Genomic DNA, 23,708 nt, shown 5'->3' on the forward strand with positions numbered 1-23,708 from the left:
GGGGACTTTGGTTTGTTTCTTGCTCTATTAAGCATGCTTTGGAAGAGAAGGGTATTTTATGATGCAGAATGACGCTCATAGACAATGACAGTATCTTCTTGAGTCCTATCTCTGCCTGTCCTGAGTCATGCAGCAGGAAAGAGGGTATAGCTGTCTCAAGGATGTTCTCCTTTTTCTTTGCATACCTTTTGGTGATGTGATACCTGTAGCTGCTGAACTCAGTAGGTTATAAAGTGATACAGGGAAGCAGCTAACAGCTTGAGCACCTCTACAGAGTCTGGTTCACAAGTAACATCAATTGCCATCATATTCTCTGACATATCTCTGTAGGCTGGGATTAATTTTTGCATATGGCTGAGTTTAACACAATTTTTCCACCAAATATGAAAGCTTAGAGTGGTCTGGGGTGGGGATATCTGGTTTGAGATAAGACATGGATGGCTGTTGCTGCATTTGGAGGTCAGCTTTGCTGAGGAAGGCTTTGTATTTCACTGTTGATCCGTAAACCTTGATGGAAGCACATAAATCTTACCTTGCTTCTAATGCTTTCATATCATTTTATAGTTCTGCTTTTCTGTAATACTAAAAACCTCAAGTTTAGTGTTCAAGGGCTGGAAACTTGGAGTAATTACCAGTTTTGTCAAGACACTTTAAGGCAGAACCTCTGTAGTGTGCAGCTTTCACATCTATCTTTCTCTTTCATAATGTCCTTAATGATAGTGCAAACAAGATTTTTAAAAGTTAATTATCAATTGTAATAATGACTCTACTACATTTCATTTGGCATAAGAAAAAGCTCATTTTAGGCTTGGCAGGAGTTAAAATCCCAGTAATGCTCATGAGAATGTTCTACAAGCAAAGCTTCTGTTAATCCTGTTCCTTGACATGCTCACACATAATTTGATGTGAAATCTGAAGTACTTATACTGAAAGATCTGCACCTGTGTTTTTGAATGTACAGAAGGCAGTAACATGGCCACAAAGCAATACTGTTACTACCTAAAGGTCAAAATGACCTTTGCATTGTTAATATCAACACAAGGGTTGTATTGAGGCAGGAGCAGGTATGATTGATTTTCTACAACCTCACACAGTGGATGTAGCAATATGTGATAAATCACTGCATTTGTCTAAGTTTTCCCAAAGTCATAGCTGATTTTTTTCAAACTCGAGTTGGTCATTGCTGAGTTGTTGCTAACCAAATTCTGCAAGGAAACACCTATGTTTAACAAGTTCTGTTCTGCAAACTTTTTCGTAGTTACTGGTATGTATAATTTCTTTGTATATCTTACGGAAGCTCCCTGGCTGTACATGGTTAGTTTAAAAAAAAAAGTGAAGGTTAGTGAGAAACAGTATAATAATGTAATGATGATTAGTAAAATCTGTGCCTGTGCTATCTGTGAAAAGCACTACAGCTTTTTTCAGAAGTATGGTTGTTTTACTTTTTAAGCAAAAAATGCCAGGGCTGCTGTAGAGGTTTTAACATGGGGGAAGAAAGGGGAACTCTTTCCTGAGATATCATAACCTTAACACAGCAAAACCCTAAACATTTTAAAATGCTTGCCACTGAAGCTGTTTGCATTAGGTGTGTTTCTTACAGTAAAATGATGTTTTCTTAAATTTTAAGGCTATTTTACTGCATTTCTGTGGTGTTTGCTAAGAAAACATGAGTTGCAGTCTGGTATTGGAGATTAATCTCCTTGTCGAGATCTCTGGTATTTAAAATGACCTTTGCAGTGTGGTGTGAATTCTGGATTTTGACCCTAAACCTGGTCTATCCTGATTTGCATGGGGTTGGCTGAGACATGCTGTTGTCCCACGGGTACGTGCTCTTTGCCAGTCCTTCAGAGGCAGCTGAGTATCTTGAATATGCAAGTAAATGTAAGGGTAACACCCTTGTGGCCTGGGTTTAGCTGACGAGAAGGAACTGTTGTTTGTTACTCACCACTGGCACAATAAAGTAAATTATTTCCATAATGATGCTGCATCAGGAAGAGAGCAACATTTACACTGGGGGACATAGCCCTACCCTTGGGTGGTTCTGACTTCTGTCTTTTCAAGATCTCTTCCAGCAAGGAGTCCTGCAGAAGGTTCTGTCCCATGGTGGGTGCTGTGCGGCATCAGAGGGGAGAGCTGCATCGTGTCCATCACAGGCCTAATTCCAGACAGAACGTCAGTCTTTTAGGGTTTTCTTTTTCAGGCGAGGATCCCCCAACTCTTCCTTGCTTTTTCTTATTTTGGCCCTGAGGTGACGCTGGGAGTACTTGGAGGAGTAAGTGTAGCATTTACCGGACTTCCCATTCCTTTTTTTTTTTTTTTTCCCCAAGGAAGGCTCAGACTTAATGTCTCTAATGGTGTTGCACATACATCTCGTCTGTTACAAGCTAGCACTGCTGGTGAAAGAGGTGTGGATGGATTTAAACCACCCTGACTCTTCCCCTCCCCAAAGTAGGTTTTAAGCTGTGGAAGTTGATAAGTTGACTTCCCTAACTGGTTGCACAGTGGCACAAGTTTGCGCTAGGAGGTGGGGATGGGTGGAGACTCGGGGACACAGAAGTGGCCAGAAGTAGCAGGTAGACAGAACAACTTAAGTAAGCAGGCTTGACCCCTCGTAACTGTAAGGGGGAGCGCAGTTACTAGCTTGTTTCCTCCAGTCCCATTTTGGGGATTCAGGGGATGATTTTTAAGCCATTCATCTTGGGACGCTGCTGAATTTCTGATATGTGTCTTAAGAAATTATGTGAACATCCTAGTTTTATCAGTGCATAGTTGCTGTCTAGGACCTATAAAGCCTGAATGTGCTGTAATTATATAAGACTATGGATGGAAGTATGGGTTACCACATACTACAAGTTGAATACTTCAGGAGAAGGAGGAAAACACCAGTGACTTGGTGACAGGCCAGGTGTGAGAGCCAAGCATGTCAAACTCTGCTCAACAGTGAAGGGAAAACAGCGTTGCTGCTTGGTGCAATTGATGCTGTACCTGGGAATAGAACTTGACATCTGTAGTCTGAAGGTCAGATATCAAAGAATGGGAATGGAAGGTAAAAATAAGATGTTTCTACATTTGTTCCATTAATATGGGGATGAGCAGACCTGAAGGAAATTACCAGTTTTAAGTGGGTTTTTTGTGTTGTTAGTCTTCAACCTGTAGCGGGTTCTCCATGGAAATAAATTTGGAAACTTGGCTGATTTTAATTTGAGAAGGTTCCAGGTGCAGCTTCCATTCCACGACTGGTTGATGGGGAAGAAGGAGTTGCTGTTCTGTATAACTCAAAATGCTGCTGTCTGTCTCTTGTATGGAAATGTGACTGTTGAAATCTGCTGCAGAAAAAGGAGCTTACAAAACCAACAGCAGCTGCATAGAGGCACTGTGCCTTCAACTCAGTACTTATGAAAGAGAATTGACAGAACTTGATAGTGATTCTTCAAGAAGCTGCCATACAAATACAATATGTGTTTTTCTTAAGCGAGGGAAAAAAATAAACCTGGCATTTCAAGAGAGGGCTTTAACCACACCACCTTCAACATATGTACATGCCTGATGTATGAAAAGTTGCACAGCTCTTACTGTTTAGCCAGCATGATTCACATCAAATGCAAAGCTGGTTGTGTGTAGTGGGCAGCAGAAGCAGCTCCGTGGAGTATCAGGTGAAGTGCTGAGAGCAGCGACTCTTGCCATCTCCTCGCTGTATCTGAAATGGAAACCTCAAAATTATTATCGCAGAGCCATTTGCGAGCTGGATGTTGTAGTTCTTTGTCCCAAATGAAACTGGAAATGTGATACAGGAGGCTTCAGAAATGTATGAATTTACTGTGATCTGTTCTGTTTGTTTTGCTATTGAGAAGGCATGTTTTTAACATAATATGAAGTATCATCCTAACCAGTCTAATGACATTCTCATTACATTATGACTTTGTGCAATTGGACATGAAGGAGAGGAAGATAGTTTTCAAGGGGTGTGTGATAAGGGAGTTGTAATGCATGATCAGTAAGATAAGGGTATTCAGAAGCACAACAAATTTTATGTGTGTTCATAAGTCAGAGATGCACTTACATAACTTGTAAAGCTTGAGGAAATCCTTTTTTATAGCTTTTTTTTGGGTTTTTTTGGACATGAACAGTTTTGTTTTGTTTTTACAAAAAAATGGGTAAATTCCACCTGTGAGTTATAATTGTTTTTTAATAGTAAATACTGCTGCAAGGTTCAACTTCTGAATTTCATATAGCCAAACACGTGGAGTTTTGTTTTTGTTATTCTCCACTGTTTTGAATAACTTGGTTCAAATCCCCTACTTCAGCAACCTCACGCAGCTCCCTCGGGGAGGTTGTGCTGTGACTTACACAACCAGGGAGCTGACTCTCATTCCTTGAACTGAAGTTGCCTGTTCCTCAGCACAGAAGCCTTTATTCGGGACGGACAGGTAACCTCTACCAAGGCTTCTCTTTAAGTTACAAGATGTTTTGCTATGCTGGTTAGAGAAGTGCTGTTTTTTAATCTTGTGTGCTGAGATGAAAATTACTCTTACTTTTCCTCCTCTTCCACCTAGTTCTAATTCATTTTAGGGGGGAAAAAAAAAAAAAAGGAAGGCTGTGATTTGGATGTGCTTTAAAGGTTTGTTTAAAAGCTGGTTTTGCATTTTGCCTTCTCTCTCAGGTGCCCCTGAGCAGTGAATAGGGAGGGGTATGTACAACTTAAGTTGGGTGTTTACAGTGGGCAAACTGGCTGAGGATGTTTTGGTACTGAAAACCTCTGCTGTGTGCACAAGGTGGCTTTTGTATTTTCTTCCTCTGAGAGTCAAGAAACTTCAGAGGCTGGCACCTGTCAGTAACTGGCATATTTGTTAAACTGTCTTGAAAACGTGAATCTGTTACTCAGTAACAGGGTTCTTCTACACTATTGTGATGGTAAAATACTCTGTTCTTTGTGCAGTGAAGACTCACTTCCACGTCTTCTCATTGTCTGCGTTTTTTGGAAGAGGCCATGCATATCGCAGGGCAAGAGCAGATCGAGGGGAAAAAAAAAAAGGCAGGAGAGCATTGAAAAATGCTAAATACAGAACACTGAAGTAACACCTGGGTGTTTTGTAATCTCAGATAACTTTCCTGAATATATTCAGACTATCACCTGTAAACACTGGTAAGTGCAGTTTATGTAAAGAATCGGAGAAAGTAAAAAAAGGAAATGCTGAAGTAATAAATAGTTGAAAAGTGATAAAACATGTACCTGAAAGTGACAAAAGATGTGATCCAAACTTTTAAGAAATTATGTGGTGTAATACAGCATGTTGATTTTAGCTTTAGCTTTTCTGGGTTGCTGTATTGTCATAGTGAATATGGAAATACATGACATTAATTCACTTCTCTTTTTAATATTATGAGGTGTTTCCACATAATTGCCAGCTGATAGTCTTTTGGGTAAGACACATCTGTGAAGTGAAGTTTGTAGTACAGAGTTCCTGGTTGGTGGTGGGGTTTTTTTGTTGATGTTTCATTTTGTTGGGTTTTGTTGGTTGGTTTTTTGTTTTGTTTTTTTTTTTTTTAACTCTTGCTTTTCTTGTAGTGTGTTTCATTCCTTCTGTTAAAGAACATATACCAAGAATACAGGCAAAATTTAAACTTTGCTTGCTGTTGTTTTTCATTGAATACTTAAGAGTAAGATTTGGAGGCTCATCTGTTGTTTTTTCTTGTTCAGGTTTTAGCACCAGCAAATCATTTGCTGGATTGTTCCTTTTCTGATAGGAGGAGACCTTGTAGGATAATAAGGGATGATGCTTGTATGGTGAGAGGAGAGGTAATTTTCTCCTTTGGTACTGCCTTTGCAGAAGTAAAAATATGTTGAACATGGGGATGCTCGCAATGATATCTGTTCTTGAAAGACTACATTGTTTATTGACCAAAATATTCTAATGCTGCCTTTGAAAGAACATTTGCTTCCCTTAGCAAATGCACCCTGTTGTGAGTACATATAAATTTTACGTGTCCCTAAAGTGGTGGTTTCAAAAGTTTAATCTGAGGCCAAAGCGCTGGTATTGGCTATTTTCTTTGTGCAGTTTCTTCTTTCATTTCTCTAGTGCTCTGTGGCTCTTGGTCTCACACAGTTGTAGTGCTGGTGCCCTCTGTCTTTACTGGAATTTGATTCAGAACCACTACCATGTTTTTGATTAAAATTTTATTAAAATAATATTGTGTTGATATTTGTGTACTATTGTAATTGTAGGAAAATTAGAACTGTGAAATACATTCAGATCCTTTCCTGAAGAATGCTGCCATCAGTTTCGTTGAAGTTAGATTACTTATTTACAGTTTCTTGTAATATCCTTAAAAACAGAGGAACTCCACTCTCAGCAGTAGCTGGCTCAAACTTGATATTTGTATTTTGTCACTGGGACACAGGAGGGATTCATAGCAGTCCGGGGCTTTCTGCCTCCGTAATAGCCTCTACGTTGTTCTTGGCTTTTTTGAGGGTGCTTGCAAGATCTGAAGAGTGTCAGGGTGATGAGGGAATTGAAAGCTGAAGTTCCCAGTCCAGTTTGGGCTAAATTAAAATGACTGTTTGAGACATAACAGAACTTTTCTGCTTTGTTCCTCGTTTAGCATGGGGCTCTGCTGCAGGCTCATGCACATAAAGTTAGGCCCAAGGCAAACCTATCTTTAACATAATGTTTAGAAAAAGTAGGGGGGATGTTGATAGGCCAGTAAATGGTTCTGTGAAATAAAGGTGTTTTTATGAAAAGTGAAGCTTCACAAGTGGGGAGGGGAAAAACACTTGAGGCTTTGCTCTGTAAATCCTGTAGTGTGATTGTTACTTGACTTTCTTCCCCTGCAATGTCTTGCACAGGTGACTAGCAGATATCGTGACTGATCACATTGTGAGAGGATGGGAGCTAACAGAAATTGCTGCAGTCAGCAACAGTTATTTTGATATGCCATATACCCAATTATTTAAACAAAGTGCACAGTTGAATTTTGCAGTCTAGCCTACCTTTCCATATAATTATTTTAGAACTCTAAAACCACACATAGTATTCACAGGAATGTTTTTAGTGTGCTGCCTGTGGGCAGCGTGCACAGCCTTAGTTATTCATAGCTATATGTCAGCTTTACCTGTGGCTTCCTTACAAGCATTTAAAATAAGTTTTCTGAGAAAGCTAGCGCATAGAGGTTGTGGCTGACTTGAGATACAGATAGCAAATATACCTCTAGTTGCAATCATCAAGGTACTGGAAATTGTATTTTGGTAAGGTTGGTGAATAGTGCTGTAATACTACAAACATTTCCAAACTTAGAGTTTGCCTTCATGGTCTCCCAAAGAGTTCTCTGAGTAATTAAAATTCATTTATATGCTCTTTTCTTCTCTATTTCCTTTCTCCTTCTTATTTAGAATCCCTAGGACCTGGTTCCAGCAGGTGTATGCTTGAATAGAGGATTAAAGAAATGCTTCTGATCTGGATGGTAATTGATATGCAGAAAGAAGTAGTACAAGTTATGTGTTGTTTTGTTTGTTTGGTTTGGTTTTTTAAGTAAAAGTAGGCTGTGACAGCCAGAAGTACCTTGTAATACATTAACGTGCTTTGGAATTTGACAGATTAGAAGAAAGTACTCAAATTAAATATATGCAAACGCATATATATGAAGGATTGTGGCTCTCTTATGAAAAATTTCCTTAAGGTGACTATCTTGCTAGTCTACATAATATATTCCAGGCTGCCTTTCATTTATAGTCTGGTAGGTGTTTTCTTTAATCTTTGAGGACTTAGTCACAGTTGTCAAAATAATGAGCTTTTCGTGGTGTAATTTTTTGTTATTCCTGTATCCTGCCCTTAAGCTTAAGTAATTGTTACCAGAAGAAACAGGGTTTTTTTTCCCTTAAGTTTACACTGAAATATGGTTTTCACTCTTAAAACCTGACAGCGTATAAAGTTTTGTTAGGGAGCTCCTGCAGTGCCTGCTTTGAAGGATTACCTGTGAGGCCTGATTCAAACAAGAGGACCCAAAGTGTGCACGCAGACCTGCAGCGCTTATGTGTATGTTAATTTCATACTCAAGTCCTGGTTGGATTAAAGGGTTTAATTATGTCATAGCTTTTGGCAAGCTCTGAGTAGTTACTCATGTGTGTAGCGTGACTACAGGTGGTGTCCAGACAGGCAGCCAGCAGCGGTGTGATCAAAAGAGAAGAATCAGCCCCTACTTGCAAACCACCCTTCACCTGAGCCCAGCCTCTGTTGCACCCAGCCCCGTGTCTGTGGCTTCTCTGCCAGAAACAGCAGTGGTTAGTGGCCCCTTCCCAAGGGGCAGGCCAAGGAGGGATACACACTGCTCTTAGAAGCAAAGTTCTTGAGCTGAGGTGCTGCAGCTTCAAAGTCCTTGTGCCTCATCTGCTTCTCCCCACCTCCATGGAGATCCAGGGGCTGGCCTGGGCTCCAGACGCCTGCTCGCCTTGCTGAGTGACCTCTGACCCTAACTCAGAACCCTGGGGCCACTTGTGGAGATCTGGAAATCTCCATGGCAGGCTGTTTCGAGAGCTATCTGAGTGTCAGCTAATTTTGCTGCAAGGGTTTTTGTGAGCAGTTTGACACCTACTGTAGCTAGCTATTTAGGTGCAAGTGCTTTGATATAATGAAAGTGCTCGTACAAGCCACAGGCTGCTGGAAGTCCTTTCTCAGCAGAGACAGAAGAGAATTTTCTTTTCCTCTTAAGGTACCTACAGCTAAAATGGATGATTAGACCTTTGGTCCGCAAGCAGTAAGCATACTGGGATCTGAAAACTCCAGTTAGTGATAGTGACTGTGGCAATTGATGGCCTCTTGTGGCAAGCAGCAATCTTTTGTAAATTTTAGCTCTTCATTTAAATATTGAGTAGCTACAGCCATAGAGGTGATCTGGTGTAAGTTAGTTCATAGAGAGCTTCATAACTGGTCGGATGATTCACAGTTTGCCTGCTCTTTTTTCTCCAGCAGAATGAAAGGTAGACTCTTCTTTTTACAGCAAAACCAAGTCAGTTATATCCTGCTAGTGCTTGTCAAAAATACGCAGCAGATAATAGCATAGATGGGCTACAGATTTCCATGGTGTATCTTGTCGAAAAAACATCATGGGGAGAGTCAGACTAGGTTGCCCTCTCTAACACAAAAGATCCAAAAGATTTTGAAAATACTTTTTTGTAAGCAAAAGCAAAAGTGAGTCTGATGTACTGTTTGATACCTGCTACCATACTGGCAGCCCCAAAACATGCACTGTTGAAGGACAGGGCAGACACTGTGCCTTAGAAAAGACCCTGTGTAGGCTCTCCCTTTCCTTAGAGACCTACGGTATTGAGCTGTTTCTTGTAATTTTGTCTGGCCTGTTTCTTTTGGGACCTTCTGCCTTGTGAGCCTTTCATTGTAATCTTCTGGATCAAGAATTAAGCCTTCAGATGTGCAATGGAGATTTTTTTTTTACGTGCACCCTCTTCCCGTTTGGATCTGTGGGAACCATCTTACTGTTGACTTCAGTGAGATCCAGATCAGATCCATGGTGACTCACATTTATAAAACACTATCCCTTCAGGTAGCACACACCCTTCTAAAAAGCAGTTGGGTGAACAGGAAGTATATATGCTAAATAAGCTGATGTTAACAGTATTATAAGTCTTCATATTTAGAAGTATGTTATCTAGGACAGTGTTGGGATAAACGCATCATTTGCCTTGTTGTGATTGCTCTGGAGTGGCCCACTGTTCTCCTTTGATTACACCAAAATAAATATGAATGTGTGAGGTTTCGTTGTAAATATCCAGGTATTCTTGTTCTAGACTTGTGCATAATGCGGTCGTTCAGTAATGCAGGAAGGTGTTGGAACTGCTTTATATGGATTTAGTAAAGGTAATTGTTTGTGGGGCTGGCTGGTGTCTAGCCTTTCTGAGCTTTATTTATACATCCCATACCAGCCTGAGAGGGGTCTCAGACCTTTACCAGGATCAATATTTGCTACTGCAATGCACATGCTAAATAATTTTGTACTGAGTAGTTACCAGCCAGCTTGGGGTGGAGGAAACTGAGTTTGAAAAAGGCTGGTGGTGCATGCTTTTTATCAGGACTGCTTAATAGTTGTTTTGTATTAAGTGCAGTGTTGGAATCTTGGCTCGTTGGATGCAAATGCGTCTGTTCTGGTTTCTGTCAGAAACGGACTGCCTGGTAATCTAGAACATAAAAGCCAAACTTTTGGGGGAGGATTTTATTATAATTCCCGTATCAAAACTTGCCCTTCGGGTTTTATGTGGTAATGATGTGAAACCCTGTTTCTTATCTCTTTGCAGAAAGGACGTGTTTCTGACATCTCCCCATCTCCAGGGGTGTGCGGGAGGCTCCGAGGGGCAGTAGGTACGTACAGTGTAGCTAGGGGTACCCCACCCCCCTGCAGCCAGGGCGCTGTGGTACAATGTCTTTGTTAGGAAAACAAATAAATACACTGCAAGAACACTAGGATCTTAGTTCATACAGAAAAACATAGATAAGGTTTTAATGATATACTCAATTTATTACTTTGTTTTACTTCAAGACCAGAATACTTCTCAAGAACCTTATCAGAAAAGCGACTTTTTTCACTTGGGAACATACTGTATGTTTACTTGTGCTTTAGTTACCACTAAAAGGTCCTGTTCAGGATTGCAGCTCTCCTTGTGTTATGCACTTTATGTGTGAGGGGTTACCGGGCTTGCTTTCAGAGACATCTGAATCTTTGAAAGTGTCACCAGACACTTAGGATAGTTTTTTTTAAAAGCGCATGTGCCTGTTAATTTAGACACAGGTACTTTTTTTTGCAAGTGCCATTAGTTGTTAGTAGGTATGTTCAGATAACTTCGAATGACTGACTCAGTCCTATGAGCCCAAGAAGAAATGAGGAAGAAGCTGAGCAATTTTGTGAGAGTGTGTTTAAGTGGTAGGGGAAGACTGACTTAGAATTTCAGGAACATTACTTCTTGGTCACTGGAACAGTGTTCACTGTAGCACTGACTCTGTTACAACTAGGTTCAATATCTGGGAGAAACCAGTGAGGTAGGAAAGTGTTTTTAAACACATCTCTCCCCTGTACAGCTCTTTAATTCTGGATTTGGAATAGCTCAATATCTAAGTTAGCAGAAGGTGCTGGAACTGCAGCTGTGGTTGGGTCCCACTGATCATCCATGTAGTTTTACATTAATAATTTCTGTTTAGATTGCTTTTATGCAGCCATGCTGAGGATCCACGACAGTGCCTATGGCTTCTGACAGCTCAGAGGTTGACTTGTCCAAGGCCAGAGTTACCTTTCTGTTTTGTAAAGAAAGTCAAAGCAAGCAGAAGCAAATCCATTTGGTCTTTCCTATTACTCTTTGGAATTACAGGCTGACATGATATTTCTAACAATCCACCCATAATAATCTGAAAAATAAGAATTTTAATCTACTATTTGTCTTGTAATATTTGCCTCTTTTTGTTTTTTGTTTTGGTTTTTTTTTGGCATAATACTTTGCCGCCTTGTAATCTTTGGACAAAAAAAAAGCACATAGTAGTAAAGAAAACTACAGGAATGTGAGTTAAAAAAAAAAAAGAAATGATTTCTTCAGGTATTCCACTGAAGATTATATTCTCTGCTTTAAGCTCAAGCATTAGTTTCCAGAGTACTACTTGATAGCATATTCAGAATCAGGAAAATATTAAATTTCTGTCTTCACACAAGGTTTCAGCCTAATACTGGGAATTTCAGTTTTCTCAGAATTTTTATCCTCTTTTAGCACTAGTGTACTTCCTCCAGCAAGTTTTATGGTGGAGGTAAAGACCACATCAGATTATTTTAAAAAGCTTCATCTAATTTGTAAGCACCTAGCAACTACAAAGTATTTTGGTTACAAATTGAAATGTAAATAATCCCATGCTTTTACATTTATGTTAGTCATAAAGGGCTACTGGTCTGCTAGTTTCACGTTTTAACTTACCTCAGCAGAAAATGAGTCCATGCATATTGTATAATAAGAAGATTGTAAAAATGATGTTTTTCATGAGGCAGTCTAAAAATGGTACTGTGCTTGAGGTTTTTGAAAGGGTGAGAACTAAAGCAAAGGATATATCCAGCCTGTCCTTACCAGTCTAAAATAAACAAACTATGTAAATAAAACTCAGCTGTCAAAGGTAAATTGTGCACTTTTTACTGTGTAATTTTGATTACTTAAAATACAAGCATTGCTTACTTTTTCCTCTATTTTTGGAAACAAAACTTCGGGCAAACTGAAAAAAAGCAGGTTTAAGCAGAATCTCACAGTGGGAGTTCAGTGGGTTTGTTTTTTCATGTATGAAGTCTTAAAATCTTTTATCAAACAGGCATCAGTAGACATTGAAGGAGGTCTGTATTCTGTTAAAGCTTTCAAAAGCCTTTGAAGAAAGTTATTTTGGGAGAACTTGCAATTTGTGCCCTCTGACAGATGACTCCTTTAACCCCGCCCCCTTTTCTGCCGGAGGAAGCAATTCACTTGTAAATTTGCCTGTCTCCACATATCCCTTTTCAAATCCCTCACCATGGTAACTTAAAAGTTTTACAAATGCATAATTATTATTTTTTGATCTTTTAAAACCTAAAAATAGCAAGGTAGGCTGTCTGGGAAACCTGCATGGTTTTTTATTCCTGGTGGTGGGAAGGGAGGGTGCCTTGCAGTCAGTTGTTGCTTATTGTGACGCCGTCATTTGCTGTGCCTGGACAGCAAGTGCTGTGAAAGGGGTTTTGTGGAGAAGGAAAGTATATATATTAGAAGGTCTTCTAGCCCAAAGAAAGGTGGTCTTTTGTCTGGCAGCCTCTCTGGGTCTTACATCACCTGTAGCTGTGCACTGCTTGTGTTGGGGAGGAGGATGTGCTAGCAGCACAGATGGGAGCATAAACGGGGAGTAGGTGGGGGATCGCAAGAAAAAATAGCCCTAGAGAGGAGAATAAAGTGCATTACAAAATGGGAGGAAAGTGATGTGGACGCCTGGTGTGCCTGGGGAGTCAAGAAGAGAGTTGACAGGATTAGGCCAGGAGGGCCAGTGCCTGTTTGGCTTTCTGTAGGGAGAGACTGGATACTCTGTGATGTTAATGGTAATTTCTTGGGAATTACAAGGATCCCCAGTTATAATGATGACTACTGTAGGTGTGTCAGTAAAATCTCATACGGTTTTAATGTTCATAGAGAAGATAAAGGTACATACATTTAGAAATTTCTGTAATAACCGAATTCAGAATTTGCTCAATGCAACTAAGTATTTATTAGAAGAAAAAAAGATTTCAAAACCAGAGTTGCAAAATGGGGCACTTTCTAACTTCGAAATTCCTAAATTTAGATACCTTGTGCGAGTGTCATGCACACAAGATGCACGTTTGAATCCAGCTTTACAATGCTGTCTGGGGAAGAAAACACTGACCTCTGGGGTTTTGATATTGCATTTTATTACTTATCAAGAAGTTAATTTGGTACTGATAAGGGTTGCTGAATTGACATCTGTGAAAGGGGAAATTTTATGTTCACAAATACCTCTTTGTGCTTGTTTTGCTTCTGGTCTTGGAGGATGAGAAAGATAGCAATTGTCTTTCCATTTTTGGTTTCTCAGCTTCTCTCATTGCAGGGCTAGTATTTTGATTTGTTCTAGAAGGTGGACTGGAGCATTGTTTCTTTGCCCATTGACACAGGCGGTGTGAGGGACAGATATTTTTCAATCTTTGTAGCAGTCAAGACATGCCATTGCAACTTCCTGCTTTCTTAATTTGTGCTAATGTGCACTATTAGCACTTAAGCAACCTGAACAGTTTTGATTTTCTGTCCTTTGAGAGAGCAGAAACTTGTTTCTTCCTGTTTCTCTGCCTGTGCACTAAAATTACAGTCAGTGGGAATGTTCACAGCTCTGAACTTCCAGCTGTGCTCTCCCAAACTGACAGGAGCTCTGTTGATTGTTTCTCTTTCTATAGTTTAGTCACCATAAATACAAGCATTATGGAAAACTCATGCAAGTAGTGTACATACTATTTTGCTTCAGTTCATCATTATACATCGATTTAAAATCATCATCAGAGTATCTAAATTAAAATTACTGGTTTAAATTTACCTCAGAAAATTTTCAGCAGTTTAACAGAAAACTGAAAAGTAGACCTGTGGTCATTTTAATTAGATTTTAATTACGTAATGAAGTATTTCAGGTTTCTTTCTGCTATACTTCTTAAATGTTCTTGTTTTCAAGCAAATTATGTCTCATTTTTAGGAGTAAAACCTAAAGCATTAGGAGACCTAACGTTTCAGAAATGCAAAGCACTCAAATCTAATCAAAGCCAGTGAACACTGATGGAACTGAGCTAATCTGGAAATTAGGCCATTGTCTGTGCTGTTTTTTTTCTCCTTCTACCCCTTGTATTATATAAAAACAGGTTCATATTAGATTATGGATGACTTCCCAGTGGATGTCAGTGAAGGAGTTATCCCAGATAATTTTCAGCATGGGGGTGGGAGGAGAAGAGTAATTAAATTGAAGGATAAATTAAAGGACAAAGTCCTGAGTGCATTTTCATCTCTATTTAAACTAGTAGGAATGAGAACAAAGTGGATCTTGTACAATTGGACATGTAATGTTCACTGTAGTCTGTCTCACTCCCTTTTTTAACATGCAAAATTTTACCTTAGATTGACAAATAATTGTCCCACAAACCAAACTTATTGATGTGTGAAGAAGGGCCTGTCTTGCAAACCTGCACAGTGGGAATAAAATGACAGATTTCTGCTTTGTGTGGCCAGAGCAATTCTCCGGCCACACAGCAAAGTAGGCACTAACTTACCCAGCCAGACCTTTTGCCTTCTTCAGAAGGTGATGTGATTTTTGTTTAAGATTTTGTCATAATTTTGCATTTTCTGAAGTAGGTGAGCTAGGCTAGGAGTGTAACTGTGTCTGTAGGGAGACTCAGGATTTGCCTTTATGAGGGCATAGGTTTGCTAGTCCTATTTTAAAGTCCAGAAGATCTACAGGAAGTCTTCTCTGGAGACATCTCTACTGTATGGTATTGTACATAAATGATTCCTTATTGTTGGGACTGGTACCGAGTAATGGTGTTCTGGCTGTCTCTCTTTTTTAAAGAAATCAAGAGTTAACAGGGAATTGATTATTATGTGGGGTCTTCTCGGTAACAAAAGGTGGCATAAAAAAAAGAATTAGCAGTGTGTAGAAATAACGGCTCAAAGATCTTTCTTAAAACTGCTGTTTTTCCTGTTATACTTCCATTAAAATAGAATTGCTAAACTGTCTTGAACTTAATCATTGAGCTACTGTTCACTCTCCGAATACTTACCAGTAAAGCTATTTGTCTCAGAATATGTTTGTGTGATACCTTGCAACTCTGGGCATTTTTTAATTTGTTGGAGAGCAAAACATGGAATTGCTTGTATATGATGATAAACAGGAAGGATGCAAGACAGACAAACAAGCTTAGTAAGCTTAACTGAAAGTATGATGCCTTAAAAACCAAAATGACTTATATGATCCATTACAAACAGTTGGATCTCATCTAAAGTGCTTACCAAAACTAAAAAAATCTAAAAAATTAAGTCACAGATTCAGCTTGAGCAAGTTGTGGTTTTGTGTGGGTTTTTGTAGACAAAAGATTTGTAGGAATAAAAGATATTTTAAATTTTTTTAAACCTTGCCTGTGATCATTTCATAAAGCAGGTGTAAAAGCTTCTAGTGTATTTGTCTGTCTTCTACTCAACCATGTTACTTTTGTGTTTGTAGCAGATTGATGGCTGCACTTCCCAGAGGTTCCTAGCCTTTGCCTGCTTAAACCTGGGGCCTCTTCCCTCCTAAAGATGCCGTCAGCATCACACTTGTCCTTAGAGACATTCTTGCTGCAGCTTTCCCTTGTTTTTTTAATTCTGTCCTCCTTGAGTGCTGCCCCTTTCCTCTTGAAATCTACTACGGATCTTGTAACCCTCCCTTGCCCTCATGCTGACTAACCTCTAGGCATTACAGCTATCTTGGATTGTGGCTGTCCCTGAGTAGTGTCACACTAGTGTCTTGGGCTATGGCACAGTGTAAATCTAGCACCCTCTGTGCACTGCTGCAGAAGACAATGTACTTTTCTCACACCCCCAATGTCCCCCAAGTGTGCATCCCTCAGAACGTATCCACATGCAGTAATCTAGTCATCGATGAATATACTTGCTTCTCCTGGTAAATAACTTAAATGAGTCTTGACATTGGAGTGGTTGTAGGAATACAGGAGCAGTGGGGACTTGTGGTGATGGTGTAGAAAGCAGTGAATGGTTTTGTTGATTGCTGAGTACAGAACCCTTTTTGGACGTGAGAGTAATGGGTGGCTGAGAGACAGAGTGACTTTCACAGGACTATCTAGCAGATTTGGTATTGAAGCATTTTCTCCCTTTATTTTTGTATGCAGTGCATTAGCTCTTTGTTTCCGTAGCTGTATTTCTTTCTAGCCCTGCACACCTTGACTGCATTAGTAGCATGAAAAGACTGCTAAAAATGACACTTCTGTTCATAAGATTCCAAGGATGGGAGTTGTGGCGGGTTTGTGTGACCAGTGCTTAAGATTAATGCTGCACTTCTCATGTCTTTTGCTCTCTGAACTTAGTCATAGTGATTTTTATTATCTTTGTTTATTATTTATCAGAGGTGGGATTTTCTTCAGCTTGCTATTAAAAGTAAGAAAATATGTAAACTAGAGTTGAATTTTATGCATTAAACATAAGTGACAGTTCAAAATATTTATATTTTGCATTCTAGATTGAAATGATTGCTTTCAGTTATTCCTGTTTGACATGTAATGTGTGGCTTGTTTTTAAGAATTATATTTTCACCAGTTAATGTACTCTCTATCCAAATTAAGCCATGCAGACAGCTGTAGAAATATGGTAAGATCAGTGCATACAATGTGCTATTTTGGGGAGTACTTGGTTTGCTTTCTCTTCTACTTCTTTCTCCCCTCCTCTCTCCACAGTATCATTTACTTCTGCAACAAAACAGAAGAATGCGCTCAGTCGCACTGCTCTGCAGCCTGTGGAGAGTGTGGGCAGTCTCTGTATGCAGCATCCTGGAAAATGTGCGTTCCCCTGAAGAAGTGATCTGCTGAAAAGCACGTACTTGTACAGTTGTTCCAGCCTGCCTTGTTGCACTGCTCTCAAGGTCTGAAATGCCTGGTCTCTGATACTCCCCTGGGATTTGCATTTCTTCTGCCAAAGAAACACTACCTGCCACAGTTACCCAAGGAGCCCTGAAGAGCAAGGACACTGAAGATGACTCTGTGTGCTTTTTATGTGGTTTGGGGTTTATTACTGGAACTGGCAGTAGCATTTGGGCCAGTACCGAGGATCACTTGGGAACACAGAGGTAAGAAGAGAAACTCAAGTAGTGTAATATGGGACATTGCCACAACCGTAGGTTTCTGTGGGATCTGAAACTCACTGAGGCTGTATATTCTTCCAGCCTGCTTGCTGTGAGTTTGGTCAGGTGTTGCTGGCTTTGCTCAGCTTACCAAGTGCTTAGGACGAGAATATTTGAAAGTGATTCAGGTACCGGGTTAACTGATTTCAGATCCTTCAAGCAGTTCTGAAAACATAGATTTTTAAAGGAGGAATTGCAAATTTGACTTTCTCAGCTGAAGGATCTTGCAGCTGAAACTTGCTTCAAGAGAAAAACCCAGCAGACATACTTTGTTTTAATCAAATTATTTTTACTTTGAGTCTGAACATATTAGCAAAATGTACCTCTCCAGCTAGTAATCTTTTTAAATGCTTTTTCAGACTGAGATGTATTTTGACACTAAGCTGTCCTGTACGCTAAATAAAGGACCAGATGAAGGAAAGATAAGTGTTTGGCCCTCTTCTGTCAGCATTATATGGTGCCTAGAGTTGAAACAGTCTTTCACAGGACACCACTTTCCCTGTATTTGAAGTTGAAGCAAATATTTATAACCTCACAATACAATTAGTAGGGGTCAGCAAATGTGGTGTGAAGAGAAGTAGTAGGGATCAGAGAATTCTTTAGCTTTTGGTTTAATAATATAGCCTGGGTATGAAGAGAACTCTGGAGCAAGGACTATAGACCAGTTATTTGCTGCTGTTTGTAAATATATTCCACCACCACCACCCCCCTCCACGTGCATGGATGTTTTAGGTTTTACAAGGTTTTGTGTTTGGATTATCCTTTACTACTAGTTAGTTAGCAACAATTACTTACCCAAGTGTGCTGTAACTGAACAAAACCAAGCAAGTATATAGGCAGTACGAAGAAGTAGCATTAAATAAAGATGTTTAAGTACTGAGCAGTCATAGTGTAGGTTCAGGTAGACGGAGATTAAAAATGTAGTAACAATAAACTGATCTGAGATGACTGTGGAAAGTGTTTTTCCTGTTTATTGGTATAGCAGTTAGTGAGTTGCTGATGTAGCTTTTCAGAAAGAATGGTCTGGACAAGGCTTGTAGTTCCTGCTTAGACTCCTTGTTGCTCCTATCTTGTATAATAGTTAAACTTTGGCAAGTTACTGTTTAATGATATTATGTTAATGCACTACAAACCCACATCCAAATTAGTCAAAATAAATGGAAATTTTAATCCCTGCTATTTCTTCCTGTCTCTGTCTACTGAAGATTGTTGCATTTACATATAGGAAACCTACTTTGAATAGGACGGGGGAATTTAGTTCAATGGAGGAGTGAACATGTGGAGTTGTAGGAACCAGTTAATCTGTTTGGGGAAAATATTCCTGCCAAGTGAAAGATTTTAAGATGACATGCTTGAGAATCTAGTTTAAAATTAATGTTTCTGGAGCATTATAACTGAAAATGTGCTATATCTGATGTTAGAATTGGGAGCCATACTACATTGTTTTCTGCCTGTATTTTAAAAAGCCGTACTTAATAATTAATCTTCTGGTAGTCTCTTGCACAAAATACAGTCTCCCAAGCTTTCAGTCATTTTTCCATTATGGTTGTACATGCAGGAGAAATCTTCTTGTATATTAGTCATTGTGTGTCATCTTTCTCCAAGCTGTCCTGTTCCAGTCTGCATGCTTCCTCATTCCACTGCCTTTTCCCTTGGGTCTCCCTCTTTCTCTCATCTTCTTCCTTTTCATGTTGATTTTCCCTCATTTTATTCCTTTCAATTGTGTGCATTTCGTCTCTGGTCTCCACTTCAAAATCTGCTTATTGACCCTCTGACCCTCCGTCTTAGCTTATGTGTCTTTCTGCTATGGTAATATGCTGGAATGTCATCTTTTAAGCTGCAGGAATTTTTGAGAGATTTGTTTGGGGCAGTTACAAGGAATGTGGTCACTGACCTGATTTGCCACAGTAGGTGGGTACGTGGAAGGGAAAAGGTGAGGAAGGACCTCATAATGGATGTGTGAAGTGGAAGGTTAGAAAAGAGGGAATTAACAGGTATTAAAAAAATGAAGGAAGATGCCAGTTATAGGGATCACTACCAGAGGAGGTATTTAGGCATTTGAAATTGAACGAGAAAGCGGGGACCAGTGGTTTTGATGTTGATGATGGGAGCTGCTGGTTTTGCTGAACCAAGCTTCTGAGGAGTCTGTTACATGGGTTGTCCGAACTAACCTTTGTTTTCAAGATATCCAACATCTGTTAGACAACTCAGAAAAATGACCCATTAACTTGACCCTAAGTGATCATGTTTCTTCATGTGGTGCTACTTTTCTTTCATTTCAACAGAGGTCCAGCTGATACATTTTCATGAATCAGAAGTGTCAAACTATTCAACCCTGCTGTTAAGTGAAGACAAAGATGTTCTATATGTAGGAGCCAGAGAAGTGATCTTTGCATTAAACGCAGTGAATATTGCTGAAAAGCAGCATGAGGTATGCATTTTAATACATTATCCTCCATGTAAAATTCATACTCCAAATTTAACTTCATTTCCTGCTATCAGTAACGCTGCACTTTAGGAAAGTAGGTACCTAAAGGAAAAAATACTCTGTGTGGGCTACTCCTCTATTATTTTTGGAAGACTCAGTAGAGTAAAACGTGCCATCAGATGAGAGGAGGAAAGAAGTTAGATATAAACAAGTAATTAGAAGTCGCCGTAGGTGTATTCTTCTTGGGGACAGGATGCTGGACTGGAGTGACTTTGGGTATCATCTGTAATGGCGGTTCTTATACATGTTTTTATTATCAGGAGTTGACTGTCTCCTATTAATGTGAATCAGAAGGTGATCTAATCCAAAACAGAAGCAAAGTTGGAGCTTGCTGAGGAGTGGCAGACTGCAGACGTGCTTTAAATGAAATGAAGGCCCTGTCCTTTTGGTTTCAGCTTGTTATGTGTCTCTAGGTGTGTCTGCTCAGCAAGTGGTGGTGCAGACAGGTCTGATCCAACTTGCTCAGAGAAGTGCTCTGGATGTGCTGACATTGGCTTCTCAGAGTAGATCAGCCTATGCAGAAGTCTGCTAACGTTGTATTGCTTCCAGTCGTTCCTAGACTCCTGCTTTTCATCCCACCAGCAGCACAGGCTGACACTCAGAGGTGCAACATGGAGTCCGACCCAGGATGTTTTGGAAGATGCTCATGTGATTTTTTTAACCAGAACAAAATGTTTACGGGTGGTGGTGGGCAATTTCACCAGCATATAAAACTTGTTTTATGAGTGCATGTGACAAAGTTGAACTTCTCCCTATAGTGTAAACTGGTACAGTAGTTTTCTCTGATTATACCCCACCCCCCAAGTGTTTTTCATTCAACTGTGAATGAAATTGAGAAGTACTTAAAATTGAGAAGTACTTAAAACAGTTAGAGTTTCATTTCCCTATGGTAATGTAAACTTCATTAGCAATTTGAGGGGAAACATCATGATGAACCCAAAAGGTAATAGCAGTGGTAAAGCCCCACTTAAGGCACATGCATTTGAAAGTGTCACCTCCTCAGGAAAGTAAGGCTTTGTACCTTTGAAAGCTGCTTGCAAAATTGCTTGTACTTGATGCAGATAGTCTTAGGATTGCCTTTTTTGTGTGTGTGTTGCAAGATTTTCAGACTTTGCATTGAATTAAAGTGCTTTGAATGTGCCTTTTTGTTGCTTGTTTTCTCACTTAGTTACATTGGAAGGTCACAGAAGATAAAAGGACTAAATGTGCAGTCAAGGGCAAATCAGAACAGGTATGTACTTTTATTGAACTTTGAGAACGATGTTACACATTTACTTCAAGAGGAATGATATTAAAAGAAGGAAGGCTCCAACTGCTTGAAACTAAAATTTTCAAAAATCACCTAAATTCTTTAATTAACTTGAGCTTTAGAAACTGCCCCATGCTTAGTCTTCTTTTTTTAATTCTTAGTTCATTATTTCTTGCTAGTGGGTGTTATTTGAATGTTTGAAAATCTGAACACACCCTGATGTGTACTTAATGTTACAAGATTTTCTGTTAAAATGATAAACCAGTATGACTTTCACTGAGGTAATTGATAGCATCTGTTCTGTTTTATTATTGCAGTAATTCCTCCCCAGCACTTGATTTTACAAAATGACTGATAATTTTGTTTGCTTTGCTTTAGGGCATAAGGTTTATTTATTAGGTCAGTGCTGTTCCAGCAGTGTGTTTTTCCACTAGCTACATATATCCTTATTGTAGTGCCCAGCAGGTGTGCCCTTTGCGGCTGCATGTTGCTGGTGTGGCTGCTCAGACAGCTCCTGGGCACCTGAGCAGCCTGATCTCCAGCCAGCTCGGCAGTGCAGGCAGCTCAGCCCCTGCGATCACTCGGTGTTTCTGGGAACCTCGTGACTGCCAGTACACAGGCTGGCTTGCTTGTTTTTCCTTTCTGTGGAATTGACTTACTTGAGGTGGCGGACTGTATGTGGATGTACCTTTCCCTTTGTGTAGTGCCACTTCATTCATGATACGGTGAAGTGAGAGTTTGCTGGGCAAGACTGGTGATCAGACTTTTAGCGCAGGTTTGAAAGTGGAAGTCTGCAAGCCTGTGAATACAAAAAGCAGTCCTACTCTACGCTGGCAAGGATGTGACATTGGCACCCCCTTTTTGGTTCACACTGTTATAAAACCCCAGGTGCTGCATCCAGGGCTCATAGACATCTTGCATTCATGGGGCTTCTAGAGGTGGGAGTGGGCTCTCTCTCCCTTGGGCCAGTTTACTGCCTTTCCTTCGACTGACAGCCATCAACCACCATACATTATCCTAAGGTGAAGTGTGACGGGTATGTAAGAGCCATTTCCTCCTTGTCTGTCTCTTCAGGATGCACTCAGAGAGTATTATTTGTGTTCTTCAGGTCCAGTTTAGTGGAGGGTGTGTGCATCTCCACCAGTCCTCTGCAGTGATTATTGGTGTTAGTTAAAGGGATGTTAGGTCCAATAAACAGATACTTTGCCAGAGCTCCAAACTTCCTTTTTTTTACCCCCGCCCCCAGTTTAGCAAGTCACACATTGCCAGCCATGCATTTTTCTTATTGTACTTGTAATCTTTTGCTAGTCACATTTATGTTGTAGCCATGATGTTTTGCATAGTGCAATAGTTTCAAAAGGGTTACAGAATTAAGCCACTGATGCTGTTTCTTCCACTAAAATGGACAGTCCTCTCCCCCATCCATCACCATGTTATTTAGTGCCAGCAAAATGTATTTATGCATCTGTTCAATGACATCATCTGGCAGAAAATTTGGTTTGCTCTTCCTGCCCCCCCCCCCACCCCCCAAGTTTTCTGCCATACCAAACTGACCATACAGTCACAGAAATACCTGCTTTGGCTCATAAGAAGGAAGAGTAAGAACAGTGCTTATGGTTTCTTAAGTAGTTTATGGAACTGTAGTACAGTGGTGGTATCTGGCTGTGTACCAGCAAAAATTAAGGGGGGTTGTTGACACCATTTTTTACCCCTCTAAGTGAGTGTTTAGAGTTGTTTTTCTTTGTTATTATTCTGAAACTTTATGGTATCCTTTATTCAAGGCTTTGCTCAAACTCCTTGTTCTATTTCAGAGCCAAAGGAATTAAGAAACTTCCTTGGATGAAAGAGCAATTGATATCAAGGACTGGGGGGAAAGAAAAAAAAAAAGTGACAAAGCTTTGTAGCTAACTTAATGGTATTAGAGGTTTCTCTCATAAGAAACAACCTTGACTATCACTGTTTCATCTAGGCTTACAGGGCATGACAAAGTCTAAAACTTATTCTATGTTTAACTAGTTGTTCCCATGGATCGGATGTATCTTTGAAGCTTGTGCTTTCATGGAACAAATTGAGATGCACCCTGCTGAGCACTTGGTCGTGCTGCCCTGATAGGTATGCTGAGGCAACTGCGCACTACTGGCTGTAGGAAACCAGACGCTGCAGGAGTAGACCTCCTGAGATTGTAGGGAGATGGTGTCCCAGTGGTGATTTTATCACCCAGCCTTGCTGGTATGCTGTGTCATAAGTAGCGGCAACAGATGAGCTGACAGCACAACTTTAATTGTTTCTTTATGTTGGAATGTGGAAGCTGTGGTTTATCAGACTGGTCCCTCTTTCATCCTTTATTACAGACAGAGTGTCGTAATTATGTGCGTGTCTTGCAACAGCTGAATGATACTTTTCTCTACGTGTGTGGAACTAATGCGTTTCAGCCAACATGTGATTACCTGGTAAGAATGTACATATGTTTTGACCCAATAACAACTGTAACTTAAAAACAGCTCATTTAATCAATGAGTTAATCTCCATTCCCAAAGACTGTTGCAAT

At 39.9% G+C, this 23,708-nt stretch overlaps 1 protein-coding gene across 11 annotated transcripts in view; it reads left to right on the forward strand.

Moving 5' to 3' along the window:
• SEMA4D (semaphorin 4D) overlaps nucleotides 1-23,708 on the forward strand; it is a 103,601-nt gene that overhangs the window by 46,405 nt on the left and 33,488 nt on the right. For 10 of the 11 annotated variants that reach the window (XR_012621691.1, XM_074813066.1, XM_074813068.1 and 7 more), the window contains exons 2-6: nucleotides 10,301-10,364; nucleotides 16,981-17,369; nucleotides 19,709-19,854; nucleotides 21,080-21,142; nucleotides 23,512-23,610. Coding sequence is in view for 10 of the 11 variants with exons in the window: in XM_074813066.1 (XP_074669167.1) it covers nucleotides 17,276-17,369; nucleotides 19,709-19,854; nucleotides 21,080-21,142; nucleotides 23,512-23,610 (402 nt within the window). In the remaining variant the exon portion in view is untranslated. The remainder of the gene's footprint in view (nucleotides 1-10,300; nucleotides 10,365-16,980; nucleotides 17,370-19,708; nucleotides 19,855-21,079; nucleotides 21,143-23,511; nucleotides 23,611-23,708) is intronic. The other variant, XM_074813067.1, reaches the window with a different exon arrangement.

This window comes from Strix aluco, chromosome Z (genome assembly GCF_031877795.1).
Source record: "Strix aluco isolate bStrAlu1 chromosome Z, bStrAlu1.hap1, whole genome shotgun sequence".
In the NCBI taxonomy this organism is placed as follows: Eukaryota; Metazoa; Chordata; class Aves; order Strigiformes; family Strigidae; genus Strix; species Strix aluco.